At 46.3% G+C, this 25,037-nt stretch overlaps 1 protein-coding gene across 2 annotated transcripts in view; it reads right to left on the reverse strand.

The window, feature by feature from the left end:
• The window catches only part of kdm6a (lysine (K)-specific demethylase 6A), a 334,942-nt gene that overhangs the window by 31,934 nt on the left and 277,971 nt on the right, over positions 1-25,037 (reverse strand). For both annotated transcript variants that reach the window (XM_038802080.1, XM_038802081.1), the window contains 6 exons: positions 21,626-21,755; positions 21,200-21,305; positions 14,414-14,619; positions 11,262-11,329; positions 11,098-11,172; positions 703-851 (listed from right to left, as the gene is read on the reverse strand). In XM_038802080.1, the coding sequence (XP_038658008.1) occupies positions 703-851; positions 11,098-11,172; positions 11,262-11,329; positions 14,414-14,619; positions 21,200-21,305; positions 21,626-21,755 (734 nt within the window). The remainder of the gene's footprint in view (positions 1-702; positions 852-11,097; positions 11,173-11,261; positions 11,330-14,413; positions 14,620-21,199; positions 21,306-21,625; positions 21,756-25,037) is intronic.

Consider the following 25,037-nt stretch of genomic DNA (forward strand, 5'->3'; position numbering starts at 1 on the left):
ATTTGGGGCTAAGATGCTTTTGAGTATTTCCTATAACAATGCCCTGGACATGTTAAGCAAATGATTACAGAAAGTGGGATGGGGAGGCTGGAAAAACATTTCAAACGGTGAAACAAGTCAGAATTTTCTCATCTGTTTTCTCCTTGATTTCTAATTTTAATCTGCACTGTACTGCCTCATAATACCCTCTTGAAACAGATGAGCAGCTTTATGCAAGAGATGAAGATATCAAACCTCCGTGCTCTCCTTGTTCTTTATACATGGATAGGATGGGTATAGAGGAATACTGCACAAGGACGTGCTAAGGGTTTTGGCCAAGGTTGGCACCATGACCGGGACAGGCTTGGAGGGCCGAAGGACCTGTTCCTGTGCTGCATTGTTCTTTTGTCCAGATTGTATTAAAATTGCCATAAGTTAAATATTTAATACTGCACTGGCAGCACATAGAGCATGAAAAGTGGTCAAAGACATTCATGAGTGAAACACAACTCCGCTTCCATCTGGTGGCACTCACCCAGAGATTAACAACACTCCAGTTCATGTTGTATAGGAATCAATGAACATAAGAATGCATAATTCCATTATCAAAATTCTAGGTCAATTGGCTGTTTCCAGAACGTACCAAAAAAAGGCTTATTTCACCATTTATTCATCCACTTTTACTGGTCACATAATTCTACTTTTTAAACGTTATGTACTAACCTGGAGTCCTGCTTCCTGGAACTTTCATGTACAACTGGACTGTGTTCATTCCAAGAATGGTGTGCCCCACATGGCTCAACAGGTTTCCTGCCGATACCACACGCACAAAAGCAGGCAATTTTGTTAGTTCATGGAGCTGCGATTTCCACCTGAAGCAACAAGCAGCAAAGATTTGTGAAATATCCAAAAAATCACATACATCACTGATGGTTTCAAAATTATGCACACAGTTAGACACACTCTGCTTGTTCAAATAAAAACCATTTAGGAATATTAAGTATTCAATGTACCTTCTAAATACCTCACTGGACAATTTAATACGGAAGTCAGGGTAGTGAATGTTACTACTGGATTATAAGAAGTACCCACCCCGATTTCTCATAACCATTTGCGGAACCAATCGGAGCCCCATGTCTCTATCATCAGGCCCTTAACTGGCCAGTGCCAGATCTTCCATGCAACTAAACCATCAGTGGGACAGAAATTCCACTGAGAACTGCAACACTGGCAACAGTAGCACTCTGAGGACCAGCCCAAGATCACTATTAGAACCCTGGAAACAGATGAGTGGGGTGGGAGGGAAGTGGGTCGCTGACAAGGGATTGGAGGGCTGGCTTTCAACGCTTCCCAATTCCTGAGCCTGGTCTCAGTTTAATGACATGCAAAAATAGCAAGATCAAATGCAGTTTTTTTTAAAAAAAGGAAAAACTTCTTCCGTTGGATAATTATCTCAGCTCCAGGACATCACTGCAGGAGTTCCTCAGGGTAGTGTCCTAGGCCCAACCATCTTCAGCTGCTTAATCAATGACCTGCCTTCCATCATAAGATCAGAAGTGGGGATGTTTGCGGATGACTGCACAATGTTCAGCACCATTCGTGACTCCTCAGATAACAAAGCAGTCCACGTCCAAACGCAGAAAGACCTGGACAATATCCAGGCTTGGGCTGTCAAGTGACAAGTTACATTTACACTACACAAGTGCCAGGCAATGACCATCTCCTACAAGAGGATCTAACCATCGCCCCTTGACTTTCAATGGCAATACCATCATTGAATCTCCCACAATCAACATCCTGGGAGTTACCATTGATCAGAAACTGAACTGGGTTAGCCACATTAATTATTGTGGCTACCAGGGCAATTCAAAGACTCGGAATCCTACGAAGACTAACTCACTTCCTGACCCCCCCCCCCCCCCCCAAAGCCTGTCCACCATCTACAAGGCACAAGCCAGGAGTGTAATGGAATACTCTCCACTTGAGTGCAGCTCCAACAACACTCAAGAAGCTCGACACCAGCCAGGACAAAGCAGACCGCTTGATTGCTCCTCCTTCCAAAAACATTCAAACCCTCCACCACCAACGAACAGTGGCAGCCATGTGTACCATCTGCAAGATAGACTACAGTAACTCACCAAGGTTCCTTAGACAGCACCTTCCAAACCCATGATCATTACCATCTAGATGGACAAGAGCAGCAGATACCTGGGAACCCCAGCACCTGGAGGTTCCCCTCCAAATCACTCACCACCCCGACTTGGAAATACATCGCTGTTCCTTCACTGTCGCTGGGGCAAAATCCTAGAACTCGTTCCCTAACAGCATAGTGGGTACACCTGCACCTGAAGGACTACAGCGGTTCAAGAAGGCAACCCATCACCACCTTCTGAAGGGCAACTAGGGATGGGTAATATATGCTGGCCTAACCAGCGACGCTCCATCCCGTAAATGAATTTAAACAAAAATCTCCTTGCCATGTTTCTAACCCCTATGTGGAAGGTGATTAACAAAGATCATTATAAATACAGGGAGTAGGCCATTAGGCCCAACGAGCCTGCTCCAACATTCAATAAGAACAAGGCCCATTTGATTTGAATATTGCTGCTTTTCATCACACTCATCAAGAGAAATGCAACAATGCCAAATTTCAAATGACACACAATCTGATTGACCTAGACAATGCTGGTTGTCTAGGTCAGTTATGGCCTTTTGAGCCAGGGTTCTACTTTGGAATCTCCCTTCCAGTTATGACACCAGCTGGAATCATAACAAGTAATTAATAAAGATCACCATTCAACATTAGTTGAGAGTCACATGTAGGCCAGATCAGGTAAGGGCAAGATTTCCTTCCCTATAGGACATTAGTGAACCAGATGGGTTTTTACAACAATCGACAATTTTCATGGTCATCATTAGACTTTTAATTCCAGATTTTTATTGAATTCAAATTTCACCATCTGCAGTGGTGAGATTTGAACCTGAGTCCCCAGAGCATTACCCTAGGTTTGTGGTTTACTAGTCCAGTGACAAGACAACTACGTCACCGCCTTTCCAAGTATAAAGTATATACAAGATATATGCAAGCTCAATTGCTCATCTTAAATTATAGCTGTTGGCATTCAGAATTTTCAGCATGTATTGGCCAATTGTGGAATCACATCTAACAATGTATGTTTTGTTTTGGGTTTTGCCCATCTCAGTTCTGCTGAACCGGAGGAGGCTCGAGCTCTGTTCTCCCCCTGTCCTAGACAGACTGAATCTCAAGGCTCCACCGTGACTAGCAGCATCCATTCAGTGGGGTGAATGATGGCAGATGGATCTGGGATGTTACAGGGCTGAGTGGCGACATCCCCCTCCCCCCCACCCCACCGGCCTCGTTACTGATGGGAAACATTTCATGTTGAGATGCTCTCCTTCTAGCTTTGGCCAGGTTGGAGATGGTAGCAGCGAAGGAGAGGTAGAGATAAGAAAATAAAATGGCGCAATTCCATTATCTGGAAGTCAAAATTCTGCCCACCAGCTCAATTTTCGTACCTCTGCCAATTTAAGATGAATGGTAAAAGAACCAAATGCAACACCAGGAAAAGCTTTTTGTAATGTAGTTAGAATGCCCGAGAGTGTGGTGAAGACAGTTTCAATTGTGGCATTGAAAAGGGAATTGCATAAGCATCTACAGATAAACAATTTGCAGGATTACAAGGTAGAGTAGCCTGGTAGCATTAGTGGAGTTCCTCTGAAGGGTCTCCTGTCTGCAACCAATCTACTTTTTGAAATACACCTGCATCATGCAAGCATTCTTTGTGCTTGGGAGCACAGGGATAGAATGTTGAGATAGATATAGTATTGTACCAGTCCTACCTTTTATGACCAAGCAAGGAAGAGAGCATGTTGTACCTTCCAACAACCTTCAGATCACAATTGAAAGGGTTGGACACTCAGTGGAGCCAGATGCACTGCCAAATTCTAGTCTGCCTACCACTCATTAGTGACTGGTCTGAGGTCACTTTGGGTCAGAAATTTAGACAACGCAAGTTCATCATCCAAAATATAACAAAAGTCTCCAGGAGTATTTGATGGATTTCATGTGGAACTTTGTGTGGCCTCATTTATCAGTTACAGGTCCTACCCGAGAGGAGAGGTTGGGACGAAACTCGAAGGTATAAAAGTTGGCATAGGGCTTTGCGCGACTTGTTTTTCAGTTACAGGATCTACCCGAGAGGAGGGTCTGGGACTGGAAGTCAACCGACTGGAAGGTGGAGACTAGTGTATTTAACATTTAATATTTATAGTGGAAATCTAGCGCCAGGTTAATATCGTTAATTGTAACCAAATTTAATAAGAATTTAATAAGTATTTTAAAATTAATTAATTACTGCCAGAAATTTCATTCAGCGGGGTAATGTGCTTCACCCGTGAGATGTGGGAAATTCGCGACGCTTCAAGCATTCCGGACAGCTATATCGGCAGGAAGTGTACCCAATTGCAGCTCCTCACAGACCGCAGGAATTGGTTGGGGCAGCAGCTGTATGCACTTAGGAGTATGCAGGTGCCGAAAAGCATCATAGACAGATGTTTTATAGACATAGTCATACCCAAGGTGCAAGCAGATAGATGGTTGACTGTTAGAAGGGGCAGACAGTCAGTGCAAGGAATCACCTGTGGCTGTCGCCCTCTCTATAGGTATACTGTGTTGGATACTGGTCTATCAGGAGAAAACAACAGCAGGAGCCAGAGTGGTGGAATCACGGCTGGCTCTGTTGTTCAGCAGAGAGGGTCAAAGAAGAACAGCAGTAGTTATAAGGAACTCTATAGTCAGGGCACAGATGGGCGGTTCTGTGGTGTGAAAGAGATTCCAGGATGGATGTTGCCTTCCCAGTGCCAGGGTAGAGGATGTCTCTGAACGGGTACAGAGCATTCTGAAGGGGGAGGATGAACAGCCAGAGGTTGTGGTACACATAGCTCACTCAGCTAAATCGCTGGCTTTTAAAAGCAGACCAAGCAGGCCAGCAGCACGGTTTGATTCCCGTACCAGCCTCCCTGAACAGGTGCCGGAATGTGGCGACTAGGGGCTTTTCACAGTAACTTCATTGAAGCCTACTCGTGACAATAAGCGATTTTCATTTTTCTTTTTCATTTTCATTGGTATAAACACCATAGGTAGGATGAGCGACGAGATCTTGAAGTGGCTTTTCAGGGAGTTAGGTAGTAAAGTCGAAAACAGGACATCTAGGGTTGTACTCAGAATTACTCTCTGTGCCATGTGGCAATGGGGCTAGCAATAGGAAGATAGTGCAGCTAAAAAGCTGATGTAGGAGGGAGGGTTTCGGATATCTATCATTGGGATCTTTTCCAGGGTAGGTGGGATCTGCACGAGGACAGGTTGCACCTAAACTGGAGCAGCACCAATATTCTGGCCAGGAGGTTTGCTAGTGTCACTTAGCATATTGGGGATTGAGCCTGGCGAGGTGGTTAAAGTATCAGAAGGGAAGTATTTCTTGAACAATGACCATAATTCCACAAGTTTTAAGGTACTTTTTTTTAATAAATTTAGATTACCCAATTATTTTTTCCAATTAAGGGGCAATTTAGCGTGGCCAATCCACCTACTCTGCACATTTTTGGGTTGTGGGGGCGAAACCCACGCAGACACGGGGAGAATGTGCAAACTCCACACGGACAGTGACCCAGAGCCGGGATCGAACCTGGGACCTCAGCGCCGTGAGGCGGTTGTGCTAACCACTAGGCCACCGTGCTGCCCTAGTTTTAAGGTACTTGTGGATAAGGATAAGAGTAGTCCTTGGATGAAAGCGCTAAATTGGGGCACGGCTAAATACAACAATATTGGGCAGGAACTGAAGAATTTAGATTGGGGGCGGCTGTTTGAGGATAAATCAACATCTGATTTGTGGGAGTCTTTCAAACGTCAGTTAATTGGAATTCAGGACCGGCATGTTCCTATGAAGATGAAGGATAACTATGGCAAATATCAGGAACCGTGGATAACAAGGGACATTGTGAGCCCAATCAAAAAGAAAAAGGAAGCCTTTGTAAAGTCTAGAAGGCTGAGAACAGACAAAGTCCTTGAAGAATATAAAGAAAATAGGAAGGAACTTAAGCAAGGAGTACGGAGGCGAAAAGGATCATATGAAAAGCACTTGGCAAACAGGATTAAGGAGAATGCCAAGGCATTTTGTACATATATAAAGAGCGAGACGGTAGCCAGGGAAAGAGTTGGCCAACTCAAGGACAGAGGAGGGAATCTATATGTGGAGCCAGAGGAAATGGGCGAGGTACTAAATGAGTATTTTGCATCAGTATTCACCGAAGGGAAGGATTTGGTTGATGAGGTGTCTAGGGGAGGGTGTGTAGGTATTCTAGGTCATGCAGATATCAAAAAGGAGGTGTTGGGCATCTACAAAAGCATTAGGGTAGATGCGTTGCCAAGGTCTGATGGGATCTACCCCAGAATAATGAGGGAGGAAATTGCTGGGGCCTTGACAGAAACCTTTGTGTCCTCATTCACTACAGGTGAGGACCCAGTTGACTGGAGAATAGCCAATGTTGTTCATTTGTTTAAGAAGGGTAACAGGGATAATCCAGGAAATTATAGGCCGGTGAGCTTTACGTCAGTGGTAGGAAAATTATTGGAAAAAATTCTTAGGGACAGGATTTACTCACATTTGGAAACAAATGGGACTTATTCGCGATAAGCAGCATGGTTTTGTGAAGGGGAGGTCATGACTCACTAACTTGATCAAGTTTTTGAGGAAGAGACAAAGATAATCGATGAAGGAAGGGCAGTGGATGTTGTCAACATGGACTTCAGTGAAGCTTTTGACAAGGTCCCTCATGGCAGACTGGTACAAAAGGTGAATTCACACAGGATCAGAGGTGAGCTGGAAAGATGGATGGAGAACTGGCTCAATCATAGAAGACTGAGGGTAGCGGTAGAAGGGTACTTTTTTTGAATGGAAAGCTGTGACTAGAGGTGTTCTGCAGGGATCAGTGCTTGGACCTTTGTTGTTCATAATATATATATATTATAATATATATATATATATATATATATTATATAAAATGATTTGGAGGAAAATGTAGTTGGTCTGATGAGTAACTTTGCGGACGACACAAAGGTTGGCGGTGATGCGGATAGTAACGACGATTGTCAAAGGATACAGATCGGTTGGAAACTTGGGTGAGAAATGGCAGATGGTGTTTAATCCGGACAAATGAGGGGTATTGCATTTTTGCAGGTCTAATACAGGTGGAAATTATACAGTAAATGGTAGAAGCCTGAGGAATATTGGCAGGCAGAGAGATCTGCGCATACAGGTTCACAGATCACCGAACGTGGCAACGCATGTGGATAAGACAGTCAAGAAGGTAAACGGCGAGACTTCCAGTTGCGGTGATGCGGAGCTAAGCCGCATGTTCAGTAGCTCCCGCTATTTTTGGTCTTTCGGGCTCTTTTAAGGGCAGCAGGAGCTGCTCCATCGCTGCTTCAGAGAGCTGAAGGCTGAGATCCTGGAACCGATTAAGGCCTCGCTGGACAAGCTCATGGTGACTCAGACGGCTCAGGGTGCGGAGATCTGAGAGCTACAGCAACAGGCATCGGAGAGCGAGGACGAACTCCTGGGCCTGGCAGTGAAGGTGGAGTAGCACGAGGCGCTTCACAAGAAATGGCTGGCAAGGATGGAGGAGATGGAGAACCGCTCCCGTCGGACGAACCTGCGGATTCTGGGCCTCCCGGAGGGGCTGGAAGGTTTGGATTTGGGGGCCTACGTGGTTGTGATGCTGAACTCGTTAATGGGTGCGGGGTCTTTCCAAGGACCCTTGGAGCTGGAGGGGGCCCATCGAGTGCTGTTGAGGAAGCCCAGGCCGAACGAGCCGCCTAGGGCGGTGCTGGTCCGTTTTCACCGTTTCGTTGACCGTGTGTGTGTGCTGAGATGGGCGAATAGTGAAAGGAGCAGCAAGTGGGAGAATGCAGAGATCAGGATCTATCAGTACTGGAGCGCGGAGGTGGCGAAGAGAAGGGCTGTTCTGCTTTTTGGGGTTGTTTATTTATTGGGGTGCTTTTTCGTTTTTTCACTGGTGGCGGGTTGGAGAGCTGTTTGCGGTCCCGCTGGGTCATGTGCCCCTCTTTTTCCCGCGTGTTGGGTCGGGGGTGGGGTTTGGGATGGAAGCGTGGGCTTTCTTCCCGCGCTGGAGGAGCAGGGGGTGGGGCCGCCACTGGGCGGGGGGATGGTGGTTGTGTTGCATCGGGGGTGGGGGGAGCAGCCTGGGTCAGCAGGAGTCGGCTGACTTACGGAAGTACAATGGTAGGGGTTACGCAGCTAGGGGGAACCCTAGCTTGGGGGTGGGGGGGGGGGCGTGGGGGTACTGGGTTGCTGCTGCAGGGGCCGTAGGGGCAATCTCAGCAGCAACCCTGGGGGGGGGGGGTTTGTTAAGGGGGTTTGTTTTTGCGATGGTGTGTTTGCTATTTTCTTCTTTTTTGTATTGTTATTAAGTTTTTAATTTATCGCTTTGTACTGGGGGGGATTATTTTTCTGTTTAGTTCTACACCTTGTTTACTTTGCTGTTGGGAGAAAATTTGTTGTTGAAAAATTTGAATAAAAATTATTTTTAAAAAAAGGTAAATGGCAGGCTTGCCTTGTTTGGTTGGGGCACAGAGTATAAAAATTGGCAAGACATGCTGCAGCTGTACCGAACCTTAGTTAGGTCACATTTGGATATTAAATACAATTCTGGTCGTCACACTACCAGAAAGATGTGGATGCTTTGGAGAGAGTACAGAAGAGGTTTATCAGGATGTTGCCTGGTGTGCAGGGTATTAGCTATGAAGGGGTTGGATGACCTGGATTGTTTTCACTGGAATGACAGAGATTCACTGGAATGACAGAGAAGCTCGTTATAGCTTAGTTCAAACATGGACAAAACACTGAACTCAAGAGAGAAGGTTAGAGTGACATCAAGAGTGTTAACAAAGGGTCGTAGCAAAACTGCAGTCAATGGGAATTGGGGAAAGTCTCTCCACCAGGGAGTCATACCTAACAAAGGAAGGTGGTTATGTTTGCTGGAGGTCAATCATCTCAGTTCCAGGACATCACTACAGCAGTTCCTCGGTGTAGTGGCCTCGGCCTAACCAACCTCAGCTGCTATATCACGACCTTCCCACCATCATAAGGGCAGAGTGGGAGTTTTTGCTGATGACTCCTCAGATAGTGAAGCAGTCAGTGTCCGTAAGCATCAAAATGTGGACAATATTCAGGCTTGAGCAGGTAAATAGCAAGTAACATTTGCACCAATCAAGTGTCAAGAAATGGTCATCACCAACAAGAGAGAATTATCATCACATAATTCCCCTTCTGTCAACATCCTGGGGTTACCATTGACCAGAAACTAAACAAGACCGGCCATAGAAATACTGTAGCTACAAGTGTTCAGATTCTGGGAATTCTGAGGTGAGTAACTCACCTCCTGGCCACCATCCACAAGGCCCAAGTTGGAATACTTTCCACTTGCCTGGATGAGTGCAGCTCCAAAAAACACTTGAGAAGCTTGACACCATCCAGGACAAAGCAGCCTGCTTTATTGGCACCCCATCCACCACCTTTGACATTAAATTCCTCCACCACCTTTGCCAGTGATAGCAGTGTATACCATTTACAAGATGAGCTGCAGGAATTAACTAAGGTGCCTCAAATAGCACCACCCAAACCGGTGACCTCTACCACCTTGAAGGGAAAGAGAAGCAAAGGCACGGAAACACCATCACCTACAAGCTCCCATTCAAGCTACACGCATCTCAACTTGAAACTATATAGTCGTTCTTTCACCATTTCCAGGTCAAAATCTGGAACTCCCGTCCTTCAGCATTGTAGGTGTTCCTACACCAGATGAAGTGCAGGGTTTCAAGGATGCAGCTTACCAGCACTTTCTCAAAGGCAATTTGGGATGAGAAACAAATGCTGGCCGTTCCAGTGACTTTCACATCCGAGGAAAGAATACAAAATCCTCCACCAAGGACAAGGGTAACAGACACATGGGAATACCACTGCTTCCAGTTCTCTTCTACAGGTGGCACAGTGGTTAGCACTGCTGCCTTACCGTGCCAGGGACCCGGGTTCAATTCCAGCCTTGGGAGAGTGTGTGGAGTTTGCACTTTCTCCCAGTGTTTGTGTGGGTTTCCTCCGGGTGCTCCAATTTCCTCCCACAGTCCAAAAATTAGGTGGATTGGCCATGTTAAATTGCCCCTTAGTGTCCGAAGGTTTAGGTTGGGTTACGGGGATAGGGCGGGGGAGCGGACCTAGATAGGGTGCTCTTTCAGATGGTTGATGCAGATCCGATGGGCTGAATGGCCTCCTTCTGAACTGTAGGAATTCTATGGTTTATCCATAGCATCACCCTGACCTCGACATATGCCACTGTTCTCTTATTGCTGCTGAGCAAAATTTTGGAACTTCCACTCTAACATCACTGAGTACCTTCACCATCTGGGCTGTAGTGGTTCAAGAAGCAATGTGTCACTATCTTCTCGAGTGCAAGTAGGAATGGGTAATTAGTGCTAGTTTAGCCACCGAAGCCCACACCCCATGAAGAAATTCTTCAAAAAATTAGCTGCCACTCACAAACATTTTGCTACAAATAACTTTGATCCAACCAACACTTTATCTAATTCACACTGCCACTCGAGATTGAATACAAAAATGTTGTGCAATTTTGACTGTTGATGGACTAGTTTAGAAGGCAGATGGTTAAAGCAAGCTGAATTTGTACTATTGTGTCCAAAGCAGAAGATTTGGATGATATTCTTCCCCAATAAAATATTCTTCTTTCGGCAGTTTACTCAAATAGGTTCCCTTTCAAACATATTGTCCTGGCCTTTCATTACCACTTAAATTATTCACTGATAAAATAGGCTTTGGATTGCTTCACAAGCAAAGAAACATTCATACTAGTGGTCCTTTTGTGATAATTTGTACTCTGACCACATATTGTGCTTTACATTATCGTAATTACAAACGCTATTGCAATCATAAAGCATCAAATATCGGTCTGCAATTATCACACAAAAAGTTTGAACATCTCACTCAAACAATAAACACAAAGACTTACTTTTTCTCATCTGACAAATCAATGTTGGTCCCAAATTTGATGGTTTTAAATGGACCTCTCCTTTTTTTGCTACCACTGTTTAAAAAAAAAGTGATATTTGTAAATGTTTTCAAAAACATTTATCGTTTGTTAAACATTAGTTATCCTTGAGTGGCAAAACTTACTTATCAGAGGATGTGGATTCACTGTCTGATTGATCTTTGTGATGACTACTCTTTTTCTCATTTTCCTCCTGTAAGTAAAGAAGCTTATTTCAAATCAACAAATTAAAATATATATATTATACTGAATTGCCTTTTTAGTCTTTCCTGCATTCTACATGTCCAAATAATTACTATTTGAGCAGCTCCTCCAGAATTGTGTGAATACATTTTCCAGTGAATACTATTGAACTGATCATAAGACCATAAGACATAGGAGCGGAAGTAAGGCCATTCGGCCCATCGAGTCCACTCCACCATTCAATCATGGTTGATTTCAACTCCATTTACCTGCTCTCTCCCCATAGCCCTTAATTCCTCGAGAAATCAAGAATTTATCAATTTCTGTCTTAAAGACACTCAACGTCCCGGCCTCCACCGCCCTCTGTGGCAATGAATTCCACAGACCCACCACTCTCTGGCTGAAGAAATTTCTCCTCATCTCTGTTCTAAAGTGACTCCCTTTTATTCTAAGGCTGTGCCCCCGCGTCCTAGTCTCCCCTGCTAATGGAAACAACTTCCCTACGTCCATCCTATCCAAGCCATTCATTATCTTGTAAGTTTCTATTAGATCTCCCCTCAACCTCCTAAACTCCAATGAATATAATCCCACGATCCTCAGACGTTCATCGTATGTTAGGCCTACCATTCCTGGGATCATCCGTGTGAATCTCCGCTGGACCCGCTCCAGTGCCAGTATATCCTTCCTGAGGTGTGGGGCCCAAAATTGCTCACAGTATTCTAAATGGGGCCTAACTAGTGCTTTATAAAGCCTCAGAAGTACATCCCTGCTTTTATATTCCAAGCCTCTTGAGATAAATGACAACATTACATTTGCTTTCTTAATTACGGACTCAACCTGCAAGTTTACCTTTAGAGAATCCTGGACTAGGACTCCCAAGTCCCTTTGCACTTTAGCATTATGAATTTTGTCACCGTTTAGAAAATAGTCCATGCCTCTATTCTTTTTTCCAAAGTGCAAGACCTCGCACTTGCCCACGTTGAATTTCATCAGCCACTTCTTGGACCATTCTCCTAAACTGTCTAAATCTTTCTGCAGCCTCCCCACCTCCTCAATACTACCTGCCCCTCCACCTATCTTTGTATCATCGGCAAACTTGGCCAGAATGCCCCCAGTCCCGTCATCTAGATCGTTAATATATAAAGAGAACAGCTGTGGCCCCAACACTGAACCCTGCGGGACACCACTTGTCACCGGTTGCCATTCCGAAAAAGAACCTTTTATCCCAACTCTCTGCCTTCTGTCTGACAGCCAATCGTCAATCCATGTTAGTACCTTGCCTCGAATACCATGGGCCCTTATTTTACTCAGCAGTCTCCCGTGAGGCACCTTGTCAAAGGCCTTTTGGAAGTCAAGATAGATAACATCCATTGGCTCTCCTTGGTCTAACCTATTTGTTATCTCTTCAAAGAACTCTAACAGGTTTGTCAGGCACGACCTCCCCTTACTAAATCCATGCTGACTTGTCCTAATCCGACCCTGCACTTCCAAGAATTTAGAAATCTCATCCTTAACGATGGATTCTAGAATTTTGCCAACAACCGAGGTTAGGCTATTTGGCCTATAATTTTCCATCTTTTTTCTTGTTCCCTTCTTGAACAGGGGGGTTACAACAGCAATTTCTGGCACTATATTCTGTTTCACTGTACCTGTATGTTTATGTTTTATTGCACTTGTGCTTGCTATGTAACTGTAGTCATTTTATCAAGGTGCGGTCAGTAAAATAAAAAGGAATCAAAAGTCCTTCAAACCTACTCCACTTGGATCACGGCTGCTCTGGTTGCGTCTCAAGTCCACTTAGCTACCTGCCTCCCATGACCTTTGCTCCCCATTTAAAAGGTCAAAGTCATAAACCACTAAATGAACGTTTCCTTAAATTAAATCCATAAACATGCTTCCAATTCCAAGGGAACAGTAGAGTTCATTTAAAAAAAAACGCATCAATGCCATGAACTACTTCTAAATAGTATACTGAAGAATTCCCTACACCGAAAACCTGTCAGAATAAAGTTTTAAAGATAAAAATCTGTAATTAGGGTCACATTCGGTTTTAAACGCAGATAAGTTCCTGCATTGCTTCCAATGCTAAACATAACATCTGTCTGTTTCTCAAATAAGTAAAACTGTTTGTTTTAATAACCAGCTTTGAAAATTCCCTTAGAATTAGTTTGAGTGAATTCTCAAAGTGTGAGAGAGAGAGAGACAGAGAACAGGAACACATTGACAAATCTAGAAAGGATTCAAATAGACATTAGTTATGAGAGGATGACAAAGTAATGATAACCCTGCTAATAGATGGAAGGAGCCAAGCTTACCATGGAGACAGAAGTAAAGGAGAAAATACCAAATGATCTTTTATATATTTCTAATCAAATGCTTGTAAAATACATTAGGGGTAAATTTGCGCCAGTGTCCACAGTCAGTGCAAACGGCAACTGGGGCACAAAATCTCGCAATAATCAGGAAACAAGATTCTCATCGTCAAGAGCACGACGTTTCCTGATTTTCCACATCCCTTGCCAATGTAACTAAGTTTCAAGCCCCCAAAGGGCGAAAACCTAATTTTCATACATTAATTAGCGAGCTCCCGCCTGGCATATGACCCCCACCCCCTTCACTGAATATTCAAACATTGCCAATGGGAGGTCACATTGGCAAGGTTTACAACAGGTTTTGAGCTCCAGTTGCCTCCCCCATTCCAAAGATGTGCAGGTTGGTCTTGATCACTGCGTGAAGTTACGATGATAGGGCAAGGGAAGTGGGCCTAGGTAGAGTGCTCTTTGGCAGAATTGGTGCAGACCCAATGGGCAATATAGCTTCCTTCTGCACTGTAAGGAATCTATGGATCCTATAACCCCTGGGAGAGAGGGACATGCCTCCCGCAAAGGTTGGCACTGCCAGGTTTGTCAATGCTGATGCTTGTGGTGGGAGGAAAAAAGAGCCCCGATGCTTATGGGGTCCCCCTCTCCAGCTGAGTAATTGAGACCTACACACTGGGTTTCAGTCAGAGCCTGACACTGACAAAACATTGTAAAATTCTACCTTTATTACCATGCTATGGGGTACATTTAATCTCAGATAGTAGAAGACTAACCCGCAATGATTCTTGGAATGATGAGGCCTGGTATTGTGCATATTTGGCAATTGTGGTGTGCGACCTACTACTCTCACAGCGCCAGATCTTCTTGGTTCCAGTGGAGTCCCAGTTTTCATCTGCTGGTTGTAATAGTTGTGTCCGCACTTCTACTAAATGTTCATTATTTGCTTCTACCAAAGTCTTCGTGGAAAAAAGACCTAAATCTAGAATAGAAAGAAACTATTAAAATTGATGTGTGACATGAATAATCATCAAAAGTTGGCGACTTCCGGGGGCGGCAATGCGCACGTTCGGCAGCTCCCGCTAATAACGGACTTTGGGGCTCTTTTCAGGGCCCCCAACGGAACTTCGTCGATGAATCCCGACGTGGGAAGGGGTCTGGAGTAGATCCCTAAGGTCCTATGGTCCGGACCAGGAGTGGGGTAAGAAGAAAAACAGTGGAAGCGCCCCTGGAAAAGCAGGGGAAGAGAAACAAAATGGTGGCCAGCGGAGCCCTCGAGGAGCTGAGGCAGTGGGCGCAGGAGCAGCAGGAGACTCTGCTGCGCTGCTTCCAGGAGCTTAAGGTGGAGCTGCTGGAGTCGCTGAAGGCTACCACCAGAGAGCTGATGGAGACTCAGACAGCCCAGGGGGCCGCGATCCGGGAGCTGCAGCAGCAGGCCTCCAAAAGGGAGGATGAGGCCGTGGCCGTCGCGGGGAAGGTGGAGATGCACGAGGCGCTCCATAAAAGGTGGCTGGAGCGGTTCGAGGAGCTGGACAACTGGTCGAGGCGGAAGAATTTGCGGATCCTGGGCCTCACGGAGGAGCTGGAGGGGTCGGACCTGGCGGCCTATGTGGTCGTTATGCTGAACTCGTTGATGGGAGCTGGGTCCTTCCAGGGGCCCCTGGAGTTGGAGGGGGCCCACAGAATTCTGGCTAGGAGGCCCAAGCAGAACGAGCCGCTGCGGGCGGTGTTGGGGCGGTTTCACCGGTTCGTTGATCGTGAGTGCGTGCTCCGGTGGGCCAGGAAGGAGCGGAGCAGCAAGTGGGAGAACACGGAGGTGTGGATCTTCCAGGACTGGAGTGCGGAGGTGGCTAAGCGGAGGGCCGGGTTCAACCGGACGAAGGCGGTGCTCCACAGACGGAGCGTGAAGTTTGGCATGTTGCAGCTGGCGCGTCTGTGGGTCACCTACAAGGACCGGCACCATTATTTTGAGTTCCCGGAGGAGGCGTGGGCCTTTGGCCTTTGTGCAGGCCGAGAAACTGGACTCAAACTGAGGGTCCAAGATGGGGGATTTTGTATGATAATGTAATTGTGTTTGATTTTTGCTCTTGGGGGGGGGGGTTCTCTGTTTAATGCAAGATGTGAGTTGGCTTTAGGGTGGGTGGGGCGATGTCGTTATGTCTTTTTCTATGGGTCTGGTGGATGGGTTCGGGCAGGGAGGTAAACTGGGAGTGCGGGGAGCTGGTGGTGGGGACTGGCAATGGGAGTTGCCCTAGAGGAGGCGGGGTTGGGCAGGGCGAAAGCCCGGGCTTTTCTCTGGTTTCCCGTGATGTGGGATGATGGGGGTGGAGTCGGTGCTGAGAAGCGCGGGCCATTGCTGGCTGTTATTTTCCCGCGCAAGAGCGGGGGCCTGCTGATGGGCACGAAGGAGGAGGAGTAGTCCCACGTGGGGAGGAGTCGGAGGTATGGCGGGAGTCGCCGAGGTCAGCAGAAGTTAGCTGGCTCACGGGAGTGCTATGAAGGGAGGGGCGCGGCTAGGAGGTGTCCTAGCCTTGGGGGGGGGGGGGGGGGGGGGGGGGGGGGGGGGGACCGGGTTTCCGGAACTGGCCGAGCGGGGGACACTGGCCAGTGGTGGGCAGGGGATGGGTTATGGCTAATCAGCAGGGATGGGGGGAAGGGAGCCCTCTGATCCGGCTGATAACCTGGAATGTGAGGGGGTTGAATGGGCCGGTCAAACGGACCCGGGTGTTTGCGCACTTGAAGGGGCTGAAGGTGGATGTGGCCATGCTCCAAGAGACACACCTGAAAGTGGCAGACCAGGTTCGGCTGAGGAAGGGATGGGTGGGCCAAGTATTTCATTCAGGGCTGGATGAGAAGAATCGGGGGGTGGCGATCCTGGTGGGAAAGAGGGTGCCGTTTGAGGCGTTAAATGTGGTGGCTGACAGTGGCGGGAGGTATGTGATGGTGAGCGGTAAGCTGCAGGGGGAGCGGGTGGTGTTGGTGAATGTTTACGCCCCAAATTGGGACGATGCGGGTTTATGCGGCGCATGCTGGGCCGCATTCCGGACCTGGAGGTGGGGGGCCTGATCATGGAGGGGGACTTCAACACGGTGCTGGATCCCCCATTGGATCGATCCAAGTCCCGGACGGGTAGGAGGCCAGCGGCGGCTAAGGTGTTGGGGGATTTATGGATCAGATGGGAGGGGTGGATCCCTGGAGGTTTGCGAGGCCAAGGGCCAGGGAGTACTCGTTTTTCTCCCACGTGCGTAAGGCCTATTCGAGGATTGATTTTTTTGACCTGAGCAGGGGGCTGGTTTTGAGGGTGGAGGATATTGAATACTCTGCCATTGCCATTTCGGATCATGCCCCGCACTGGGTGGACCTCGGGCTGGGGGAGGAGAGGGACCAACGTCCGCTCTGGATATTCGGGGGTGTATTGAGGGGTACCTTGAGGCCAACGATAACGGGGAGGTCCGAGTGGGGATGGTCTGGGAGGCATTGAAGGCGGTGATTAGAGGGGAGTTGATTTCCATCCGAACCTATACGGAGAGGGGGGAAACAGAGGGAGAGGGAGAGACTGATAGGGGAGATGGTGAGGGTGGATAGGAGATATGCGGAGGCTCCGGAGGGGGGATTGCTGAGGGAGAGGCGTAGCCTTCAGGCCAGGTTCGACATATTGACTACCAGAAAGGCGGAAGCTCAGTGGAGGAAATATGGGGAGAAGGCGAGCAGGATGCTGGGACACCAGCTCCGAAAGCGGGATGCGGCCAGGGAGATTGGGGGGAGTGACGGATAGAGCTGGGAAGGTGGTGCGGAGGGGGGTAGACGTTAATGGGGTCTTTAGGGACTTTTATGGGGAGCTGTACCGGTCTGAAAGCCCGGTGAAGGGGGGTGGAATGGGGCGCTTCTTGGACAAGCTGCGATTTCCGAGGGTGGAGGAGGGGCAGGTGGAGGGACTGGGGGCGCCGATTGAGCTGGAGGAGCTGGTTAAAGGGATAGGGAGCATGCAGTCGGGGAAGGCGCCGGGGCTGGATGGGTTTCCGGCCGAACTTTATAAAAGGTATGCGGACCTGTTGGGCCCCCTGTTGGTCCGGACCTTTAACGAGGCAAGGGAAGGCCGGGGGGGGGGGGGGGGGGGGGCTTTGCCCCCAACTATGTCACGGGCGCTGATTTCCTTGATCCTGAAGCGGGTCAAGGACCCTCTGCAGTGTGGGTCATATAGGCCCATCTCGCTGCTAAATGTAGACGCCAGGCTGCTGGCAAAGATCTTAGCCACAAGAATAGAGGATTGTGTGCCGGGGGTCATTCACAAGGACCAGACGGGGTTTGTGAAAGGAAGGCAGTTGAATACAAACGTATGAAGGTTCCTCAAAGTTATTATGATGCCGGCTGTGGAAGGGGAGGCGGAGATAGTGGTGGCATTAGATGCGGAGAAGGCCTTTGATAGGGTTGAGTGGGGGTATCTGTGGGAGGTGTTGGAAAGGTTTGTTTTTGGGGAGGGCTTTGTCCGTTGGGCGAGGTTGCTCTAGGAGGCCCCGATGGCGAGTGTAGCCACAAATAGGAGGAGGTCGGAGTACTTTTGGTTGTACCGGGGGACGAGACAGGGGTGTCCCCTGTTCCCCTTGCTCTTTGCGTTGGCAATTGAGCCCCTGGCCACGGCGTTGAGGGAGTCAGGGAACTGGACGGGCCTGGTGCGGGGGAGCATCGTGTGTCGCTTTATGCGGACGACCTGTTGCTGTATGTGGCGGACCCGGTGGGGGGGATGCCGGAGGTGATGAGGATTCTTAGTGAATTTGGGGGCTTCTCTGGGTATAAGCTGAACCTGGGCAAGAGCGAGTTGTTCGTGGTGCACCCGGGGGATCAGGAGGAGGGGATTGGTAGGCTCCCACTGAAGCAGGCAGGGAAGAGCTTCAGGTACCTAGGAGTCCAGGTGACTGGGAGCTGGGGGGCCCTGCACAAGCTCAACCTCACAAGGTTGGTGGAGCAGGTGGCGGAGGAGTTCAAAAGGTGGTATATGTTACCGCTGTCACCGGGGGGGTGCAGTCCGTTAAGATGCCGGTGCTCCCGAGGTTTTTGTTCCTGTTCCAGTGCCTCCCATTCCTTATCCCGAAGGCCAATTTTTGGAGGCTCAACAGGAGTATTACGGGATTTGTGTGGGCGCATGGGACTCTGAGGGTGAGAAGAGTGTTCTTGGAACGGGGCAGGGATAGGGGGGGGCTGGCGCTGCCTAACCTATGTGGGTACTATTGGGCTGCCAACGGAGCGATGGTGCGTAAGTGGGTAATGGACGGGAAAGGGGCAGCATGGAAGAGGATGGAGGTGGCGTCCTGTGTGGGCACGAGCCTGGAGGCGCTGGTAACGGCGCCGTTGCCGCTCCCTCCAACGAGGTATACCACGAGCCCGGTGGTGGCGGCTAACCTCAAAATTTGGGGGCAATGGAGACGGCATAGGGGAGAAGTGGGGGGCTCGATGGAGGCCCCGATACAGGGGAAGCATCGGTTTGTTCTAGGGAGCATTGATGGCGGATTTCTGGGCTGGCACAGGGCAGGGGTTAGGAGGTTGAGGGACCTGTTTGTGGAGGGGAGGTTCGCGAGCTTGGGGGAGTTAGAGGGGAAGTTTGGGCTCCCCCCGGGGAACATGTTTCGGTACATGCAGGTTAGGGCGTTTGCCAGGTGGCAGGTGGAGGGGCTCCCCTTGTTGCCCCCACGTGGGGTACGGGACAGGGTGCTCTCGGGGGTGTGGGTTGGAGGAGGGAGGATTTCGGACATATACCGGGTGATGCAGGAGGTAGACGAGGCCTCGGTGGAGGAACTGAAGGGTAAATGGGAAGAGGAGCTGGGTGAGGAGATTGAGGAGGGGACGTGGACGGATGCCCTAGAGAGAGTGAATTCCTCCTCTTCCTGTGCGAGGCTTAGCCTCATACAGTTCAAGGTGCTGCATAGGGCCCACATGACTGGGACAAGGATGAGTAGGCTTTTCGGGCGCGAAGACCGGTATGCTAGGTGCTCGGGGAGCCCAGCGAACCACGCCCATATGTTTTGGGCGTGTCCAGTGCTGGGGGAGTTTTGGAAGGGGGTAGCAAGGACGGTTGTAGAGGGTGGTGGGATCCAGGGTCAAGCCAGGCTGGGGACTCGCAATTTTTGGGGTTGCAGTGGAGCCGGGAGTGCAGGAGGCGAAAGAGGCCAGTGTCCTGGCCTTTGCGTCCCCAGTAGCCCGGCGAAGGATTCTTCTTCAGTGGAAGGATGCGAGGCCCCAAGTGTGGAGGCCTGGATCAATTATATGGCGGGGTTCATCAAATTGGAGAGAGTGAAATTTGCCCTGAGGGGATCAGTACAAGGGTTCTTTAGGCGGTGGCAGCCTTTCCTGGACTTCCTGCCGGGGGGGGGGGGGGGGGGGGGGGGGGGGGGGGGGGAAGAGAGAGAAGAATCCCTGTGGGTGTACTTAAAGCACGTCATGTAGACTAAGAATCTGGAACTAGTTCCAAAATTCTATTAGGTTCAGCATTCAGAAACAGAAAGAGAATTCAAGGACAAAGATATTTGGCAAAAAAAAAAAACAATTTACGGCCTGATAAAATGAGAGCTTCCAGATTAAATGGGGGAAAATTGCGAACAGAATTGATCAGCAACAGGAATGAAACAGATCAATGGAACTGGTAGAAATCAAGCACATTCTTTTTGGGGAAGGGATTGTACTGATGGATAAAGAGGGAGATTAGATCAAATTTGAAATTCATTAGCACTTACACAAGAAATAAGAAATTATGGAGAAATATAAATACATGACAGGATACTCAAAATTAAATAATATATTGTGGGCCAGCTACTGGTCAGGGATACAAAATGATTTTGTTCTTATACCTGTATGCAGTGAATTGACACGAGTAGTACAAATTCAGGACGCACATTCCAGTTTTATACAACAGTAATTGACAATTCTCCACATTTTAAAAATAAACATCAATCCGTGAAAGGAAAATGGTAGAGTAAAGTTGCCTCAAGTGGAAATTATTCTCAAAACTATTGATGTGATACAAAATTTTAAAAATTAATCAGGTTTTCCAATGTTTCTTCCCTTTTGGAAGTACCAACACAAATTTGCTAAATATGTTAAAGAGAAAGAATTGTGGCTGGCAGGATTGTGAAGATATTTACATCTATGGATAGGAGACATATTTCTCTGTCACATAGCTATTGTAACAACGTTTGACAAAATGAAACTATTTGCAGAAAACTAATTTAAAGTTTTTTGTGAAAAGTGATGTATATAGCACGAGCATATGCAGATACCATAAATTTTTTCTCTTAGAGAAGAGGAACACTTTAGCATACAGAGATGATGAGATAAAAGAGACAAAATGATTCTAAATTACTTTCCAGCAAAAATAGCCTACTTTTGTTCCTATGTGCCAAAACATTTTTGTCTCGTTTTAGATTTCAATTTGTTAGTGAAACTTAAGTGAACTAAAGAATTTCCCCATATGGTAACTAATATCTGTAAAACCAACCTGAAGTGAGGAATAAGAGTTTTATGAAAAAGGAATTTTAATACTGTGGTACTTGCAATTAGACTACAGTACCTACCTAGTTTGAGCGCCCCAGCAAGGCCACGGATTACAGTTACAGGGTTGTTGGGGTTTGTACAGAACTGATGAAGTGGAGGAAAGAAAGCATCACGCTTGTTCTCCAACTGCACAACAAAAAATTTTACAATAGGTTTTTAAATAAGAACTAAGCTTCACAATATAAGAAATCCACAGTTATATTTGACAATTTTTTTGAATAACTTGAATGACCAAAACAAAATCTGCAACCAGTGTTCAAAATTATATTTAAACAATCAAAACCTAGTAATTACGTTAACTACTGATTTCACTGTACAGATCTTGATTTAACAGTAGTTTGAGTTGACAAATATCTGATGGTTTTGCTTTGATTTGTCACTTAGAAACAAACACAAAAATAAAGAAAAGAGCATATATTACTGGTCCCAAGTTAAGTCCTACTTACATAAATACTAGGTGTAGGAGGATTTAGCTTGTCCTTTGGCAGCGGTGGGTATGGTGGTGGTAGTGGTCGAGGAGGTGGACACTTATCAAGTAAAATGCTACTATTAGATAAACCATTTCTCCCCAGGTTTCTGAAAAAAAGGTATTAATTTTGTGATATTACATTTATTAGCTCCACTTGTATTTGGTGCACACATTTAGCGGTAAAATGCAATGTTATGAAGACATTCTCCATGAACTTTTGATCTTGTGCTGATTAAACAAGTTATGAAAAAAGTACAGAATGAAAGACAATAGTCAATAAAAGATTCATCTGCATATGATATTTAAATAATGCAGAAAATAAATCTGCACACAATTTAACAGAATAGTTTCTTTAAATAATTTCAAAAAGGGATATAGGTCACATTCAAGGACTATTCAAAGCCAACTTGAACATAAGTTAACCCAGTAATTATTTGTCAAGGGCTTAAAATGTAAGCAAGATACAGGATTTGAGATGGCATGGTACTGCGGTGACCTGGGTCACGGCAAACATCAGCCCATGCTGATGGGATAGAAGTCCCTTCAGTTTGTTGGCTGCGAAGGTCCAATGTGACATGAAACAGTCTGCTTTCAAGTCCTGGCAAATCGGTTTCTCACCCAGCACTGACTGACCAATCTCATTCAGCGAAACAAGAAATGAGGAAATTTCACAGTGGTGCATGGTGGGAAATGGGCATGTTATTCGGGCAAGAGTTTTGAGCTTAACTTTGAAAGTTACTATGCTAAACCAAACTTGGAAATGCTCAATAGTGATCAAGTGGATATGAAATGGAAAATCTCCATTGTCCAACACAAATATCCATTAACTTGATAAGCAGACACATTCAGATTTGTTTTTACCCATTTTGGGGTAAATTCAAGTGGAAAAGTTAATACCCGATTATGATACTTCTAATACAGAAAATGCTGTTAAAAAGTAATTGTTATGAAAGGGAATAGTGTTCATTGTTTTGTCAGTTTAAGGTAAAGGTAAAGCCGCCGTAGTCCCAGGTGATCATAGGCTGCTTTCCCCTTCGAGGGGGAGAGCTGACTGGTGGTGATTTAACCTGAGAATCACCACACCTCACGGCGAGGGAAAAGGTTGAGAAGGCGTGGTGGGCCCTCATGAATAACCTTATTTGTTAGTTTACAAACACATTCAATCTTACAAACACAATCAATGTTGAAAAACTTATACTGAAATTCATTACGTGTAATGCATGTGGCATTACTGTAATACACATAATCTGACTCTTCCTTGCCAAACAAAAATATATTTGTCACGCATATTTTATGAAGTACAGACAGAGGATTCAAAGTCGTTGTAAAAAGTGAAACATATGTTACAGCCTCCCTGCAACCAACAGATATAGCCCCTAAAGCATTTGAGGTCAATTAAACCCTTTGAAACACATTACATTTAAAATAGAATTCTGGCATATCTAACCCAGATCTACCAAAACAGACAAATGAGTTATTAGCGATCATACAATAATTGAAAAGAAATCCAGATAAACCATTCCTCCATGGTGAAGTTGCGAGCAAGGACAGTGAATTCTTGTGCACTTTCAAATGGCTGCTTTCAGTTATGGAGTACAGAACATACTGCCCACCAGACCACTTGTCTAAGGCAGAGGTCAAAAATACATCTTTAACCTTAATATTACATGCTGACCTCCTTCGTATAATCAGATCAACTTCTGAATTTTCTACAGAAAAACATGTTACAATAAGAAAAATGGTTTCACATTTACAGATCAAAAAGTAATTCATAGCCACAATTTCCACTGCTTGCTAATTTTAATAAAAGCTTTTGACTATATAAGCAGTGACACAATATAGGTAGAATGCATATATAGACTATCCATCTGCATTAGCATTGCTGTGAGAACACACCTCACACATTGCTGTGAGAACACATTTAGATGAGATAAGTTGTAATCACAGTAGTACACCACTGTAGCCAGATATAGATCAGTGCCTGGGCAGCACAGTAGCATTATGGATAGCATAATTGCTTCACAGCTCCAGGGTCCCAGGTTCGATTCCAGCTTGGGTCACTGTCTGTGCGGAGTCTGCACATCCTCCCCGTGTGTGCGTGGGTTTCCTCCGGGTGCTCCGGTTTCCTCCCACAGTCCAAAGATGTGCAGGTTAGGTGGATTGGCCATGATAAATTGCCCTTAGTGTCCAAAATTGCCCTGAGTGTTGGGTGGGGTTATGGGGATAGGGTGGAGGTGTTGATCTTGGGTAGGGTGCTCTTTCCAAGAGCCGGTGCAGACTCGATGGGGCGAATGACCTCCTTCTGCACTGTAAATTCTATGATATCATACAATCCCTACAGTGCAGAAAGAAGCCATTCAGCCCATCCAGTCTGCACCCACCCTCTGAAACGGCTCTACACCTAACCGTTGGACATTAAGTAGCAATTTATCATGGCCAATCCATCTAACCTGCACATCTTTGGACTGTGGAGGGAAACCGGAGCACCCAGAGGAAATCCACACAGGCAAAGGAAGAACGTGCAAACTCCATACAGTCACCCCAAGGCCGGAATTGAACCTGGGTTTCTAGGGCTGTGATGCAGCAGTGCTAACCACTGTGCCACCATGCTGCCCCGATTGCAGATTAGTTAATGGGTGTTTAATTTTGAAAGCTGCTAGTGGACAACAATTTTAACATGGAAATAAAACATTGTCAAATATGGATGCTTAAAGCAAATTCAACTATTTCAAACGTCTGTCGAAGACATCAGCTAGTGCCATTGGGTCCCATCGTAAAGCAAAAATGAACAAATTAATGGATTAACTAATATCAATGAAAGACCATGCAATCAAAACGTATACTTTAAGCCTTATTTAAACAAACCAAATTACTTCAAGAATATTTCTCATAAAGAACCAAACCTAAATTTTATATATTGTTTCAATATAATTATTCGATTTGGGCTGAGTGGGTAACACCAGCTATAAAACCTTGTTAAAGAATTTTCTGAAGGCAGCATCTAAAAAAAACCATTTGATTAATGATAGTGATGACCACATTTTAAACAGAATATTACAGAAGGTGCACAATAGCTTCTCAAGTTGTATTTTTGTTACAATTTGCTATTTAAACCGTTTGTTCAAAAACATTGTGAAAAGATGCACATTTATTTTTTCACAATTAATTCATACTGCACTCATCTGCCTCAAAATTATCCAACCAGCCAAGTTTTGTGCTTTAAATGGAAATATTTCTTTTAAAAAAGGTAACTTTCAAACATGGAAACTACTGCACAAGAAATACATCGTTATGCAATTTATACATGGCAGCATGGTAGCATTGTGGATAGCACAATCGCTTCACAGCTCCAGGGTCCCAGGTTCGATTCCGGCTTGGGTCACTGTCTG

This window comes from Scyliorhinus canicula, chromosome 7 (assembly GCF_902713615.1).
Source record: "Scyliorhinus canicula chromosome 7, sScyCan1.1, whole genome shotgun sequence".
In the NCBI taxonomy this organism is placed as follows: domain Eukaryota; kingdom Metazoa; phylum Chordata; class Chondrichthyes; order Carcharhiniformes; family Scyliorhinidae; genus Scyliorhinus; species Scyliorhinus canicula.